Below are 16,031 nucleotides of genomic sequence, written 5' to 3'. Positions count from 1 at the left end.
CGCACCCAAAATAAAATCAGTTTAGCATATAAAATTATATAGGCCTACACATTTATTGCCAGGTCATACAAGTGTAATTGCACCACGCCACGTACACACACCGGCGGTGGCATTCGGCGCCTGTCCGCGGCAACTCAGGAAGCTGTTCTGCCGCGCCACAGAGATTTCACCCTGTGCTACAAGATGCACACATCGTGCAGCTCTTCTGTCAGAAGTGGATTCAAAACTGAGCTCGCGCGTAGGCCTATATAATGTGCGCGTCCGCCGCTGGGCTTCGCGTCCGGTGTGCGACCCCCTTGAAGCCTTGTGTGATTTTTTGAAAGTGAGAGAATCCTGGGAGAGTGCGCGGCGAGATATATTTTTGTAGATGTGTTCCTAAAAATATGCATATATATTTAAGTTGGCACGTGACTGTTTTAAACCCGTGTTAGACCCGTGTTTCCCCCTTGTCTGACCCGACCTGCACCCGTATCCGACACAGCTGAATGTTTTTCACCCGTTTCAGCAAAATTTGTGGGTCGACCCGTCGGGTACCCGAACCCGTGCAGGACTATATTTGCCAAGGTAAATATAGTTTTCCATTCTAGGGCACATTTAAAACATGAAGGAAAAATTGTGATTATTCATTAAAATAAAAATAAAAGTTGTATTATTGTTATTATTAGTAGTAGTAGAAGTCCTGCACGGGTCCGGGTAATATATTTTAGTCCAAATTTAAACGGAACTTTTATTTTGATGGGTTGCCATGAAGACATGTTGAACGTGTGTGTGTGTGTGTGTGTGTGTGTGTGTGTGTGTGTGTGTGTGTGTGTGTGTGTGTGTGTGTGTGTGTGTGTGTGTGTGTGTGCCCTTGTTTATATTACGTTGTGGGGACCAAAAAGGATGGTAAAACCTGAGATTCCCTACATTGTGGGAACCAGCCAGCGGTCCCAACTTTTCAAAAGGCTAATAAATCATGAGTTTTTTTGAGAAAGTAAAAATGCAGAATGTTTCCTGTGATGGATAGGTTTAGGGGTTGATCTGCACCATTCATTCACAGAGAGACACAGAAAATGTAGAATTGATTAAGTCGTTTTGCAGTGTAATATATACAGACACTAGTCTATTGCGATTTGATTAACTGAATTCCGTAAAATTATCGCATTAAATAGCAATTTCCGTTTTCATGACTGGACTCTTGTTCTCTGCATTGTGGAAATCATAGAGCCCTAAATGTTGCGCAAGACACTCACAAAATACAAAAATGCAGGAGTGTGTGATGTGTAACATCATAATATACGTATGAAAAAAAACATGAAAAAAAAAACTTTCTAAGAGAGATATATTTTGCATTCGCATTTATATTCCTGACAGAGGCTTTCATAACAAAGCAACAAACAAGGATGTGCATGTATTGATCACACGACAGGTGCCTAGGCAGGCATCTAAAGTACGAAACAGGACACTTCTTTCACGAGCATCTGGGCCTCAACCGTACAGCCACCGAGACCTGCCTGCCTCCCTCTGTGCTGAGGCGACTGGGTAGATACAGTATGACAAGATTAAAAGTGACTACCCTAAAATGATTATGAAAAGCTTAGGCGGGCTAGCACATGTTAGCCAAGCAGGAGGAGCCCTGCCAAGCAATTTGGAGTTCTGATCCTTGAAAACAACTACAGTCGAGTTGAGCTTGTTACCGACCAAAAGCCGGCAACGTCCTCGGAGAGCTTGAGCTCGTAATAACACAGGAAAAAAAGCACCCAGGAAACAAAACGAAAGAAAAGAAGAGAATGCCAAAACACATTTCACCTGACCTCGAGAGAGGGAGGAATCAATAGCCGGAAGTCATCGGCGCTCTTTATGGAGGCCTCCGCTTTGATGTAGCACTGAACACTCGCTTACAATCTTCCTCAGCCTTCATCCCTTTTTTTCCTCTTTCACTCAGCACTGCTTTGTGCCGCCCCTCGCCTTGTCGAGCTCCCTTTAGGGGCTTGCAGTCTCTCTTCGACAATTTATTTAATTATTTCAAATATTACACAACAGTGTTTTTGCTGATGATAGATTGGACGCTGGATACAGTGTGTGTATTGTGTAAAATGTCAGAAAGTGGCGCACCACGCCGTGAAACTCCACAGGATACGACCGACAATGATATATTAGTTCCCATACACCTTCTGCTATTCGCTGGGCTGCCCTCCCTACTCAACCTTTTTCCATTAAATTGTCAAACATCTCACACTTCACAGACATTACTCCAATAAAAGATACAGTGCTAAAATCAATAGCCGTGTTTGCCTAGGAGGCTTCGACGGCTGCAGATACACACCGCGGGTCACATTGTGGCCCATGCAGCTGATTACCTCCAGACCCTCAGGTCACCGTGTCAGGACGCCTCCCTATCCTAGAGTGTGCCGCTTGGATAATGGATGAGGACCGTGTTTGAAGGGTCGTTTGAAGGACAAAGCTGTTTTGCACACATATAAAATGATAGGGACTGGGCGACATTGCTAGTTTTTGAAGGGGTTGTGTTTTTTGGTTGGTACATTGCAGACAAACAAGCAGAACGAACTGGTAAATGTTTGCCTGAAATTCTGGGAAATAATTCAGAGAGTGCTGAAATTCTTGTTTAAAAAATTGCCTATGTCTTGCAGGCATTAAAAACAACGAAGTTTCTGCTTTTTCATAAAACATTCACACTAAGGCCAAAGATTCAGAGCAAATAAGAAACACTGTCTTAACACTGTCAATGGAAGCAGGAAGTGTCAATTCAATTAACAAGAATCTCAAGCAATGCTCCATTTAACACTACTGTCTCACACCTCATGGTGGTGGACTGCATGTTATTAAAAGCTAAAATTTCTGATGAACCTTTCTTTGCGGCATGTGGGCAGGCAAATGTGCATGGTCAAGTCCAAGGAGAGATCATTTCTGGGGTAATAGATTTCCCAGCGCTAGACTTACTCTACTTTTTTGGGTTACTGGGATGAGGGATTGGTTTCAGGCGGTGTAGGAGACTACCAGGTGTTGTGTGGCCCAGGGATAAAGAGAGATATATGGATCTATCCTGAGCTCAAGAGAGGAAAGGAAAAGGAGAGATGAGGCTGAAATTACACTATTGAGCATGGGTAAATTTCAACTTACTGGCCCACAGAAGACAAAACGAGGCAAAGCTTGCGGCTAGTTCAGTAAATGAACAGAAAAGCTTCCTTAAGGCATATACAAGCACTTGCACATTCATGCATAAAAAAAGATTTGCAAACATACAAACACGACCTCTGCTGGATTGCCAGGTCCATCAACCTGTTTTTGTTTTGTTTTTAACCATTGTTGCTCATGTGTAGCTTGTCTGAGGGGGAATCTACCAGCTTTAATCACCTGGATCAAGATGGTCTACCGGCTCAGCCTGGTCCCAGTAGGTGGTCCATTGGGTCAGCCACCTACACCAGCTGGAAACCATGTAAAGCCGTCTACCACTTTAATGGGGTGGTTCACCCAAAAATGAAAATTATGTCATAATTTACTCACCCTCAAGTTACTCACCCAAACCTAGTATTTCTTCTGCTGAACACAATGGAAGATATTTGAAAGATTGTTTGCAACCAAGCAGATCTCATCAGCCATTGACTACCATAGGATTGTTTTTCCCAGCAGGGAAAATGTACTTAACCTTCAGGTGTACACATATAGCATACTCACAATTGCAGCATTCTTCATTCAAATATTTTCAAGATTTTTTATTTTTTACTATTGTTCAAAGACCAAGATTTTTTTGTTTTATTTTACTTTGCAGAAAAGCTTTCAATAATTAAAAGAGAATAGCTTCTAAATGCTAAGGTGTGTGAGTCACCATGTTTTTCTGAGAGCTAGCTCATTTTAGCACTCGCTAACCAGCTGAATGGAACACTGAGGCCCAGAGGAGAAAGAAAGAAAGATAGACAGAGAAAGAAAGATGGCACTCTGCCCGTATCAGAAGAAGAGAAGGTAAAGCAGGTCTGCCAAACCTTGGTCCCCACTGACTTTCCAGTTCTCATGACTCAGCGCCTTTGACTTTGAGAGCAAACCCACTCAGGGATCTTGAGACAGGCATGATGCTGGTCTAGCTAATAGCTATACGCATCGGTTCTTTAGGGTCTGCCAGGCATGGCTCGTGTGAGAGACTCAAGCTATATATAATCCGATGTTCTTGCTGTGAGGACCGCCGACAAGTGTGGACGGTGATTGATTTCAACCTGAATGGAGCGTGAGAAAAAAAGGGACAAATTCCCCTGCCGTCTGCCAGACTGGAAATTAAATAAATAATAAAAAAAGATGAAAAGTCAGAATGTACCTGTTATTTCAGGTGTTACCTGTGTCACTTAAATTTGCTCCAAATTCCTCTCCTCGCACACACCTCTTCTGTCTTCTCCCTTTGGGTTTGTGTTGTAAAATATGCTGAACTGCAGGCTCCACATGGCTGCGGACGGGAAAGGAGCCGCACTGCTGAATCAAGCTTTCAACAGAGCAAAGGAGCGTAGACTCGTTCTCTATGCAGCCCTCTGCCTTTTGTCTCTCCTCTCTTCTGTCTGATCTCTTTGCTGTTCTGTCTTTTCTTTCATGCTGCTCTCTTTTCATTTTATTCTTTTTCACTATTCTTCCAGTATTAATCAAAGGCTACCAGAATGCTCACCCCAGCCATTTAATTATTCATGGTAATTCCTTGCCTGTAAACCCTGCACAACTCTTTTACCGACATGCACTTACCTAGCTATATAAACGAGGACATGCGTGTTTATATATATATATATATATATATATATATATATATATATATATATATATATATATATATATATATATATATATATATATATATATATATATATATATATATATATATATATATATATATTAGGGCTGCATCATAAATCACAATAAAATCACACACAATTTGGCAGAGGCTCCGATAACTGCATGCGCAGCTTCTAAGAGCAGCACGGCTGTGGTCAGTAGTAAACGCTGCTCCGCAAGCCAGAGGGCGCTCTCGCGCAGGGAACTCCAAGTATATCCCGCAGAAGTACGATAGCACACGTCAGTCACGGAAAACGCTATAGCTATGAACAACATACTATCGGTGCGGTGAATAAACATATTAAAATGCTCTGATTAAATATGACTAAATGCTTCTCATGTTTGGAAAAATGTTTGACGCGTGTTGCTTTTTCAAATGCAACTCAAACGTACAGTGCTTTTAGACGAACAGCATTTACTACTGATCACAGAGCCGTACCTAGACTGACCATAGACTGTAAAAAAATAACAGAAAATGGGCAAAAAGGCGGGATGTGGGCGGAGCTTAGGTGACGCAATAACTATAGAGGGTGGATAAATGGCTATCTACCTGTAACCACGCCCTTAATTATGCAGAACTTTAAGGCTTTATATAACGTAAACAAATGAGTTATAAAAAAAAATTCATAAAAAAAATTCACTCCCCTCACAGTTGTCATGAAGGTCAAAATTAGCCGTATAGGCAAAAACCACAATTTGTACCAGGCTGTAAACATGTTTTTTTTTTTTCCTGCTGTAAAGTTGGCCATTTTGACATGGGGCTCAATAAGATTCTGCTCCCTTCTGGTGCCTAGCGGACAGTTGAGGAATTGCAGTTTACATTACTTCTGCATTGGCTTCAAGAGAGATCGCGGGAGGTTGCCGCTTGAGACTGACAAACTGTGCATAAAAGATCATCGCAGCCTTTGTGATTTGATATATATATATATATATATATATATATATATATATATATATATATATATATATATATATATATATATATATATATATATATATATATATATATATATATATATAACTGAGATTTAAGAGCGGAACTGGAGGTGAGGATTTACCATTAATAAATGACTTAATACAATGCACATTTATGGGACTTGGCAAAGCATGATCACTATAAAATGTTGAATGGAAGCAGCTGTGTGAAGATTATTCAAAATGTCTTCTTTTGCACACAAGAGTGAGTAAGCAATGTCTTTAATTCTCATTTTTGCATGAACGATTCATTGAATGCATTAGATATACACCATAAAATAACCTGATCCCTATTTTATTTGTGCCTGGTCACATTCTACCTTGAAAGGAGCTCTATGATTCCTCTTTAAACTAAATCTTATAAACCCCTCCCCATTTTCTGATTTTCTTTGCCTGAACAATCTCCCGTTTCCTCCATCTCCCCTTTCGAGCTGATTATCGCAGTGCACAAGCTCTTTCAGGGCCAGATAACAGGGCTGTCTATTGTCGTGGATTTGAAGGCTGCGGCTGCCCTGCATCACACCAGCATGGCGGAAGGAGGAAAGGTGGGCTTTCTCGATAAGGCCCCAGCCTAAATCAACCGACACTTCCTCCATAACAGCTAATTAGCCAGCACTGAGCGCCCGGGCGCACATTCGGGCCGCGCTGTCCGTCAAGCTTCCAGCAGCCATTGACATCCACCAGCAAATGTCAAGTCCGCCTTTTGTGATGGAGACAAGCCTATTACAGAGAGGCACGCTGAAGGGTGGGGGGAGAGAGGGGCACACTGGCATTCAGAATAATAAAAAAAAGGTGTGAGAATGGAGGGGTGAGACGGAAACAGAAAGAGAGAGAGAGAGACTTCCCTTTAAAAGCCTGGACGTGTAGCAATTGCAGTATTTCTAACTGGCCAGCTGTCAGAATGAGATGGCTGTTAAAGGCCACATTCAACAAGTCAGAAACTTGAAGGAGGGAATAAATGTGTTCACAGATGATGGTGAAGAGAGACAGAGAGAACTGGATGCTAATATTTGTACATGGAGAGAATTTTACATCATCAACAACAAAATCATGTATAATTTGTTCAATGTCAATCACATACATGAATATTTGCTAAGAAATGCCCATAAATCCCATTACACAATTTACACATTACCGCTTACATATTTACAATGCTGACATCTTATAGTCATTGTTGTATAGGGGTGGTGTAACTTAGTGGTCACTGTCATATGGCTAAATAAAGTGTATACCTTGAAATCACAGAATAAAGGCGTCTGTCAAATGAATAAATGTAAAATGTAAATATCAAAGCTTGTAAATGAAAGGTTACAGGTTCAAACCATAGACTGTAAAAAAATATGGACGTAGTGTTCCGATAAGCCGTTCTGAAGCTTAAAGTATGGTCGAGCTGGGCGTTGCCATCTTGTGAGCGAGTGAACACTGTGTCACTCCCGGATAACAGAAAATGGGCAAAAAGGCGGGATGTGCGAGGAGCTGAGGTGACGCAATGACTATAGACGGCGGATAAATGGCTATCCACTTGTAACCACGCCCTTAATTATGCAGAAACTTAAGGCTTTATATAACGTAAACGAATGAGTTATAAAAAAATTCACCCCCCTCAGAGTTGTCATGAAGATCAAAATTAGCCTTATAAGCCAAAACCACAATTTGTACCAGGCTGTAAACATGTTTTTTTCTGCTTTAAAGTTGAGAATTTTAACATGGGGCTCAATGAGATTCTGCTCCCTTCTGGAGCCTTTCCCTAGTGCCCAGTTGAGGAATTGCAGTTTACATTACTTCCGTATTGGCTTCAAGAGAGATCGCGGGAGGTTGCCACTTGGTTCAAACCAAGCGGCAAACTCCTTCTCACTTGAAGCCAATATGGAAGTAATGTAAACTGCAATTCCTCAACTGGCCACTAAGGAAATTAATCTCATTGAGCCCCATGTTAAAATTCCCAACTTTACAGCAGAAAAAAAAAAACATGTTTACAGCCTGGTACAAATTGTGGTTTTGGTCTATACGGCTAATTTTGCCCTTCATGACAACAGTGAGGGGGGTGAATATTTTTTATAACTCATTGGTTTACAATATATAAAGCCTTAATGTTCTGCATAATTAAGGGGGGTGGTTTCTTTGAGTGACAGGTGGATAGCGATTTATCCGCCGTCTATAGTCATTATGTCACCTAAGCTCCGCCCACACCCTGCCCCTTTGCCCATTTTCTGTTATCCGGCAGTGACACTCTAGCAAGATGGCAAAGGCCAGCTCATCTCTACTTCACTCTTCAGAACTGCTTATCGGAATCCTATGGGTAACGTCACAGACACTACGTCCATGTTTTTTTACAGTCTATGGTTTAAACCCTACAAGGCTTTCCTTGTATCTCCGTCTATTGTACCTGTATTTTGTCAGTCACAAAAAAAAATAATAATAATTCCTTTACATTACAAATAGATTTAGAATGAGAGAATACAAGAGGAAATTCTTATGACGTTGTCAGCTTTAGGGTTTCTGATGTAGGTAGCTGGGTGAAAAATCCAACAGACAAAGACTTTCTTCTAGTTTGGCATGCAGTCCTTTGTGTGCCTTGTCACATGAAAACCAGAAGCAGTGTCATGTTTTTTTGTTTAAGACTGACAAAACTATTGGTGGAAGTGTGACAGTGAGCGAGAAAATATGAGAGTGACACTCTAAAGAAACGAGGGTGGCATGGGCACCGGCATTCTGTCGTATCACAGCGGCGGGAAAGCTTTTCGGCGGAGGCGATAGCCATCCACGTTTAGCCTTGAGTTGAAAGATAATGCCATGTTATATTTTCTGACACACTGTTTTGCTTGCTGACTTCTAGTGTGTTGTGAAACTACGGATGAGAAGACCTAGCATCACTGGAAGACCATTTTCCTCCATTCATTGGGAAACTTGACATACAGTCATGCAGTGTACAATGCTGTCACAACAATGCTTTCCCGTGTTTACCTTAACAACCATATTCTAGAATTGTATGCAATTTTTTTCTTGACATCTAAGGGTGTGTGTTAAGGCCAATTCACAATGCCCAGACAAACACCAACAAGTTGGCTGTTGGATTTAGAACTTTATGAAAAATAAATGTCATGATCACACTGCCCCAACAGACAACGACAAGCTTGAGCGATAAACACAACTTTCTTCCCATTTTATAGTTAATTTGAGGCCGTTTCTATGGTGTTAAATGTCGAGCGCATTATTCTAACGCGAAAGTGCATCCATCTAACGAATTTCTTTCACTCTATAGCACAAAACGCACTGCTTTCTAATATTGTTCTTTTGATCAGATTTCACATGTGCACGATCAAACTTTGTCCAGGGTTCCCCGGCGAATATCTTTTTGTTCTTTCTCTAGAATGTTCTTCTGATTTGTGCAGAAACCTGCCATCTTCACTTCAAGGATGATTTACTAAGCGTGCCCAGCACCTACACGCCAGTCTTTGCAAGGGACTTGCCTCGTCGCCATGGCAACAGTTTGTGTCCGGGTCAGATTACGTCAGAGTTTGTTGTCATTTGTTGGAAAATCATATCACACTGCTCAGACATTCCAGGACCTAACAAATGCCAACTGAACATGTTCAGTCGAGAGAAAACAAACACCGACCTACGCCAACAAACACTGACAGAGGTATCACATTAATCCAACAAACTCCTACAGATGTGTTTGTTGGTGTTTGCTGGCGTTGTCTGTGTGGAGTGAATTGGCCTTTAGAATAAAATTGTGATTGCTCTGTTAATGCTGTTCAAAGTGTGAAAGCTGCCAAACAAGTAGACAGAGCTACCTCTGATAAGCTTCTGCTTCCAAACGAAAGCCCAACCAAAGACATCTAAACCAGACTGTGGCAAGGGGGGCGTGGTTCAGCGAGGTCTGCAGCGGGAGAGAGGGCCTCGGGACGAGCGGTAAGTGAGTGGGTTGGACGCAGATTAATAACACCTGTCTCTTGTTCTAGTAATGAGCGCGGAGACGGGATAAAACACCAGCGGAACCGGAGACCGAGGAGAGAGAGAGTCGGACTGTTGATGCCGAGACCCTGAGATACCCGGAAGCCGGAAGTGCGTGACCCGGAAGCGAAACTGAGCATACACAGAGACAAACACACGCTGAAGCGTGCATGTTTATTGATTTGAGTTATTAAGAATAAAAGAGCATCAACAGTCCTGCCGACCCCCGTGTCCTCTTCCTTCCTCACGATATCGAACTTGTTACACTGGTGCCGAAACCCGGGAAGGAAGCAGGACAGAGCCGCCGCCATGACAACGCCCTCCGCCTCGCCATTTGCGGAGATCATCACCTCGCTCGCGGCCCTCCACCAGGAACATCACACGGCGTTGCTGGACCTTCGGACTGAACAGGAGCGCCGCTTCGCGGCCATAGTCCAAGGCCAGCAAGAGGACCGCGAGCAGTTCCGGAGCTGGATGGACCGGGAGGTTCGCGCCGAGGCCGCTGGGCGGGCCAGCGCACCGGTCCACGTGCCCCTACAAAAGATGGGGCCAGAGGACGACCCCGAGGCCTTCGTGGACCTCTTTCAAAAAGCCGCGGAGGCCTGCGGATGGCCCCGGGCACAGTGGCCGGTGCGCCTCATTCCACTGCTATCCGGCGAAGCCCAGGCGGCCGCGCAACATCTACCGGTTGCGAACCTCCTGGACTACGATGACCTGAAGCGGGCCATTCTTCAGCGGGTCGGCCGGACCCCAGAACAACACCGCCAGCGTTTCCGCTCCCTGGAGTGGGGCGAGTCCGGTCGACCCTTCGCCTTGGCCCAACAGCTCCGGGACGAGTGCCGCAGATGGCTGCTGGCCGGCGGCAGCGACGTGGACCATGTCGTCGATCTGGTGGTGCTGGAGCAATTCATCGCTCGGCTCCCCAGGAAGACCGCCGAGTGGGTCCAGTGCCACCGGCCCACGTCGCTGGAGACGGCCATCAATTTGGCGGAGGACCACCTGGTGGCGTGCCCGGGGGTCGGCGCACCCCTACTAACTTCTCCCTCTCTCTCTCCCCCTTCTCTCTCTCTCTCTCGACCTGTCCCTCTCCCCAGGTCCCGCCCTCCAGGCCCTCCTCGCGTTCCCCCCAGAGCCCGGGGTGGGATGGGCCCTGGACCGTCTGGGAGTTCGCGGGTCCCGCCCAGGGGGGCGGGGCCGCTGGGGACGGGTAGTGACTACGGATCCGGTTCCGCCCCCTATCCGCGCTCAGCCTCCAACCCACTCCCCGCCGCCGGGGCGGCGGGTAGGCCTGGGCTGGCCTGCTGGCGGTGCGGTGATCCGGATCATTTTGTGGACCGATGTCCGATGATGGACATCGGAACAATGATCCGGATCCCGGACGTCCAGCGGACCACCCCCGATCAAGCAGGAGAGTACCAAATTCCTGTAAGTATCAAGGGGGGTACATATCAGGCCTTGGTGGATTCAGGATGTAACCAAACCTCGATCCATCAAAGCCTGATTCAGCCTGGGGCGTTGGATACAAGCCGCGTGGTTAAGGTGCGGTGTGTGCACGGGGATGTGGTGGAATATCCGGTTGTCCCAGTCACGATACGGTTTAGGGGGAAAAAGCATAGTGTTGAGGTGGCGGTTAGTCCCCACCTCCGGCATCCGCTAATTCTGGGGACGAATTGGCCCGCCTTTTCGGCGTTATTGGGGTCGTTGTGCGCGGATGCCGCTTGGGGAAACAAGGCTAGGAACGGGGCGGTGCGAGTGCAGGTTGGCGAGGCTGATACGGGGCCCTTGGGAACCGCTTCAGAGGAATCGAGCGGGGTCGAGAGACTGATTCTCTCGGACCGCGATGACTTCCCTCTGGAGCAGTCTCAAGACGAGACGCTAAAACATGCGTTTCAACAGGTCCGCACCATCGACGGTCAGCCCCTTCAACCCGCATTGCCCGTCACGTATCCTTATTTTGCCATAATTAAGGATAGGTTGTATCGAGTGACCCAAGACGCTCAGTCAAAAATAGATACAACCCAATTGTTAGTACCAAAGAGCCGCCGGGAAATGCTTTTTCAGGCGGCTCATTCTAACCCGATGGCGGGCCACCTGGGACAGGCGGCCACGCTGAATCGTTTAATGACCCGATTCTTTTGGCCAGGCATTCATGACAATGTGCGCAGGTGGTGCGCGTCTTGTCCTGAATGTCAGTTGGTGAATCCACTGGCCGCCCCAAAAGCGCCATTGCGCCCCCTTCCATTAATGCAGGTCCCCTTCGAGAGAATTGCGATGGACCTCATCGGGCCATTAGAGCGATCCGCACGCGGACATCGTTTTGCGCTAGTTATCGTGGACTACGCAACACGATATCCGGAAGCAGTGGCTCTCCGCAACATCTCTGCGAAGAGTGTTGCGGACGCACTGTTTCGTTTAATCTCCCGAGTGGGGATTCCGAAGGAAATCCTCACTGATCAAGGCACGGCGTTTATGTCACGCACGTTAAGCGAATTGTACGGATTATTGGGCATTAAATCCATTCGAACAAGCGTCTATCACCCACAAACAGACGGCTTGGTCGAACGATTTAATCGCACTCTTAAATCCATGATCCGTAAATTCGTACAGGAAGACGCCAAAAATTGGGATCGGTGGTTAGAACCCCTCTTATTTGCTGTGCGCGAGGTCCCGCAAGCCTCCACGGGGTTTTCCCCCTTTGAGCTTCTCTACGGGCGTCAGCCACGGGGGGTGCTGGACGTCCTACGAGAAACTTGGGAGGAGGGGCCGTCGTTGGCTAAAAACGAAATTCAGTACGTCATGGACTTGCGAACAAAACTCCACACATTGGGGCGGCTATCTAGGGAGAATTTGTTGCAAGCCCAGGACCGCCAGAGCCGGTCATATAACAGGGGTACTAAACTACGCAAATTCACACCGGGAGAGAAAGTGCTCGTTCTACTCCCAACCTCGAGCTCAAAATTAATGTCGAAGTGGCAGGGGCCGTTTGAGGTCGCACGACAGATAGGAGAGCTCGATTATGAAGTGATACGATCCGACAGGAACGGGGCACGTCAAATATACCACCTTAATCTGCTAAAAAAATGGAATGAGGTGGAATCGGTGTTGTTGGCAACGGTGATCGGGGGAGAGGATGATCTCGGGCCAGAGGCGAGCATTAAAGCGCAATCAGTCGCGCTGGCCCCTGGGGGAGATCACCTCTCACCGTTACAACTCGCTGATTTGTCGAAATTGCAGGCGGAGTTCGCCGACGTGTTCTCGCCCCTACCGGGACGTACCGACTTGATTCAGCACCATATCGAGACCGAGCCGGGCGTGGTAGTTCGCAGCCGGCCGTACCGCTTGCCTGAACACAAGAAAAAAGTAGTTCAGGACGAATTAGGCGCAATGCTCGACATGGGAGTAATCGAGGAGTCCAACAGTGACTGGGCGAGCCCGATAGTTTTGGTCCCCAAAACGGACGGCTCGGTCAGGTTCTGTGTGGACTACCGCAAGGTGAACGCTGTGTCGAAGTTCGACGCGTATCCAATGCCACGGGTTGACGAGTTGCTTGATCGGTTAGGCTCGGCTCGATTTTATTCGACACTGGACTTAACAAAGGGCTATTGGCAGATCCCCTTGTCTCCATTGTCCAAAGAAAAAACAGCTTTCACCACGCCGTTCGGATTACACCAATTCGTCACGCTTCCTTTCGGCTTGTTCGGGGCACCCGCGACCTTCCAGCGACTCATGGATAGGATTTTGCGTCCCCATGCTGCATATGCGGCGGCGTACCTAGATGACATAGTGATCTATAGTCACGACTGGCAGCGGCATATGCAGCATGTGAGGGCGGTCCTGAGGTCGCTGAGGAGAGCGGGGCTCACGGCCAATCCGAAGAAGTGTGCGATTGGGCGGGTGGAAGTAAGGTATCTGGGCTTCCACTTGGGTCATGGACAGGTGCGTCCTCAAATTGATAAGACTGCCGCCATTGCAACCTGTCCGAGGCCCAAGACCAAAAAGGAGGTGAGACAGTTCTTGGGGCTGGCGGGATATTATAGACGGTTTATACCAAATTATTCGGACCTCACCAGCCCTTTGACTGATCTTACTAAAAAGGGGCTACCAGATACGGTCCAGTGGACGGAGCCGTGTCAACAGGCTTTTACCCAAGTAAAGGCTGCCCTATGTGGCGGGCCGCTGTTACACTCCCCTGACTTTTCTCTCCCTTTCTTGTTGCAGACTGACGCGTCGGACAGGGGGCTGGGCGCAGTCCTGGCCCAGGAGGTGGAGGGGGGAGAGCGGCCGGTGCTGTACATTAGCCGTAAGCTCTCTAAGAGAGAAGCTAGGTACAGCACCATAGAAAAGGAGTGTTTGGCCATCAGATGGGCCGTTCTCACCCTCCGCTACTACCTCCTGGGGCGGGAGTTCACTCTCTGTTCGGACCACGCTCCTCTCCAATGGCTCCACCGCATGAAGGATACCAACGCGCGGATCACCCGTTGGTATCTGGCTCTTCAGCCGTTTAAGTTCAAGGTGGTCCACAGGCCGGGTGCTCAGATGGCTGTGGCCGATTTCCTCTCCAGAAATGGGGGGGGGGGGGCTGCAGGCCGGACGGCTCCCCGGCCTGAGTCGGGCGGTGGGGGTATGTGGCAAGGGGGGCGTGGTTCAGCGAGGTCTGCAGCGGGAGAGAGGGCCTCGGGACGAGCGGTAAGTGAGTGGGTTGGACGCAGATTAATAACACCTGTCTCTTGTTCTAGTAATGAGCGCGGAGACGGGATAAAACACCAGCGGAACCGGAGACCGAGGAGAGAGAGAGTCGGACTGTTGATGCCGAGACCCTGAGATACCCGGAAGCCGGAAGTGCGTGACCCGGAAGCGAAACTGAGCATACACAGAGACAAACACACGCTGAAGCGTGCATGTTTATTGATTTGAGTTATTAAGAATAAAAGAGCATCAACAGTCCTGCCGACCCCCGTGTCCTCTTCCTTCCTCACGATATCGAACTTGTTACACAGACAAAATCAGAAATTGATGTCACAAGATGTGACCCTGGCAAGGACAGAATGTTCTTCTCATCATATGAGCTACATCGGCCATTACAGTTCAGTATAGGAGTAAGAAATGCCTTAACCTTGCAGCGGATCAGAACACACACTGTAAGGCCATGTTTACACCTGGTATTAAGATGTGTTTTGGCTCAATCGGATCACAAATGGATGGCGCTAAATACAGATTTAAACCATTTGAGCTTGTCCACATCGACCACTCGTGGAGGTAGCTAAAAAAACATTTGACTGGATTGCTTTCGTAGTGTAGACACTCATGTGGTCTAATGCGCTCAAAAAAATATGCAATTTACACATAATTATTATTATAATTATTAATTAATTATAAAATATTAACACGTAAATATTATTATAAGTGCGCTAGACAGACAGAAGCTTTGCCAGCCCAAATTCAGTTTGAAAAATGTTCCAAGCACAATGTTCACTCATCATTCCTGATTTCTAACACACACTCACAGCATTCGTCGTTGTCTTGCGGATGTCAAAGCAGAAACTCTGTACGTTTTTCAGTTGTTCATATGTAAATCACCTGAGCTTTTTAGATCGAAAGATCTGAAGGAGAAAAAAACAACAACAAAAAAACAAACATTTACCTGACCATAGACCCTGCCCTCGAAGACATCAGGACAGAAGTGGTTGAAAGTGGACAAAAGAAATGAAAAAAAAAAGAGATTAAAAAACTGGTATGTGTCTCCCTCGTCTACTTGTTATCCGGTCGACCAAAACGCATCTTAATACCAGGTTTAAACAGAGTCTAAGTTAGATTGGGTAAACCCAGCCTGATCTGCCTGCAATTTGATTTCGCCCTGCAACTCAGTCTGGAAACCTGTACATTAATATTTAATGCTTCTGAACCAATCACAGGCTAGCTTTTCCACCTGGCGCGATACTGGCAGGTTTAACATGATGACGGATAGAGAAGCGATGGGTCGTTCTCCGTTGATCACGCTTCCTGTGGTCTGATTGGTTGAAGGACTATCCAATTGCGTACAGAGTCATTCGAATAATGCTCATTTATCACACCTCTTGTGCAGTAGAAAATACAGAGCAGACTCCCCAGACCAGAGTTCAATCTTAAATTGAGCTTGATCCGGTGACAAGGTCGAAGTCTCTCTAGGCCAAAAACAATATTGATTCATGATTTATATTTCCCAACCTGTTACTAATACATTGAAAACAAAAACAAAATCTCTTATATCAGCAGATAAACCAATAAGTACTGATGCACTAATATACAGTAGTAAT

The 16,031-nt window shown here is 46.3% G+C and overlaps 2 protein-coding genes across 2 annotated transcripts in view; one reads left to right on the top strand and one right to left on the bottom strand.

Moving 5' to 3' along the window:
• LOC137093763 (protocadherin-9) overlaps positions 1 to 16,031 on the bottom strand; it is a 367,001-nt gene that overhangs the window by 186,800 nt on the left and 164,170 nt on the right. The window lies entirely within an intron of this gene.
• Positions 9,631 to 14,682, top strand: LOC137093914 (uncharacterized). Its single transcript, XM_067458932.1, has 2 exons — positions 9,631 to 11,163; positions 14,475 to 14,682. The coding sequence occupies exons 1-2, from the start codon at positions 10,048 to 10,050 to the stop codon at positions 14,475 to 14,477; spliced, it is 1,119 nt and encodes a 372-aa protein (XP_067315033.1). The 5' UTR covers positions 9,631 to 10,047; the 3' UTR covers positions 14,478 to 14,682.

This window comes from Pseudorasbora parva, chromosome 12 (genome assembly GCF_024679245.1).
Source record: "Pseudorasbora parva isolate DD20220531a chromosome 12, ASM2467924v1, whole genome shotgun sequence".
Classification (NCBI taxonomy): domain Eukaryota; kingdom Metazoa; phylum Chordata; class Actinopteri; order Cypriniformes; family Gobionidae; genus Pseudorasbora; species Pseudorasbora parva.
The sequence above is the reverse complement of the archived record's forward strand: the minus strand, read 5'-3'. Positions and strand labels throughout refer to the sequence as shown.

What these genes read in the sequence shown, in the direction of transcription:
- LOC137093914 (XM_067458932.1), top strand. Translation starts at nt 10,048, where the DNA reads ATGACAACGCCCTCCGCCTCGCCATTTGCGGAGATCATCACCTCGCTC.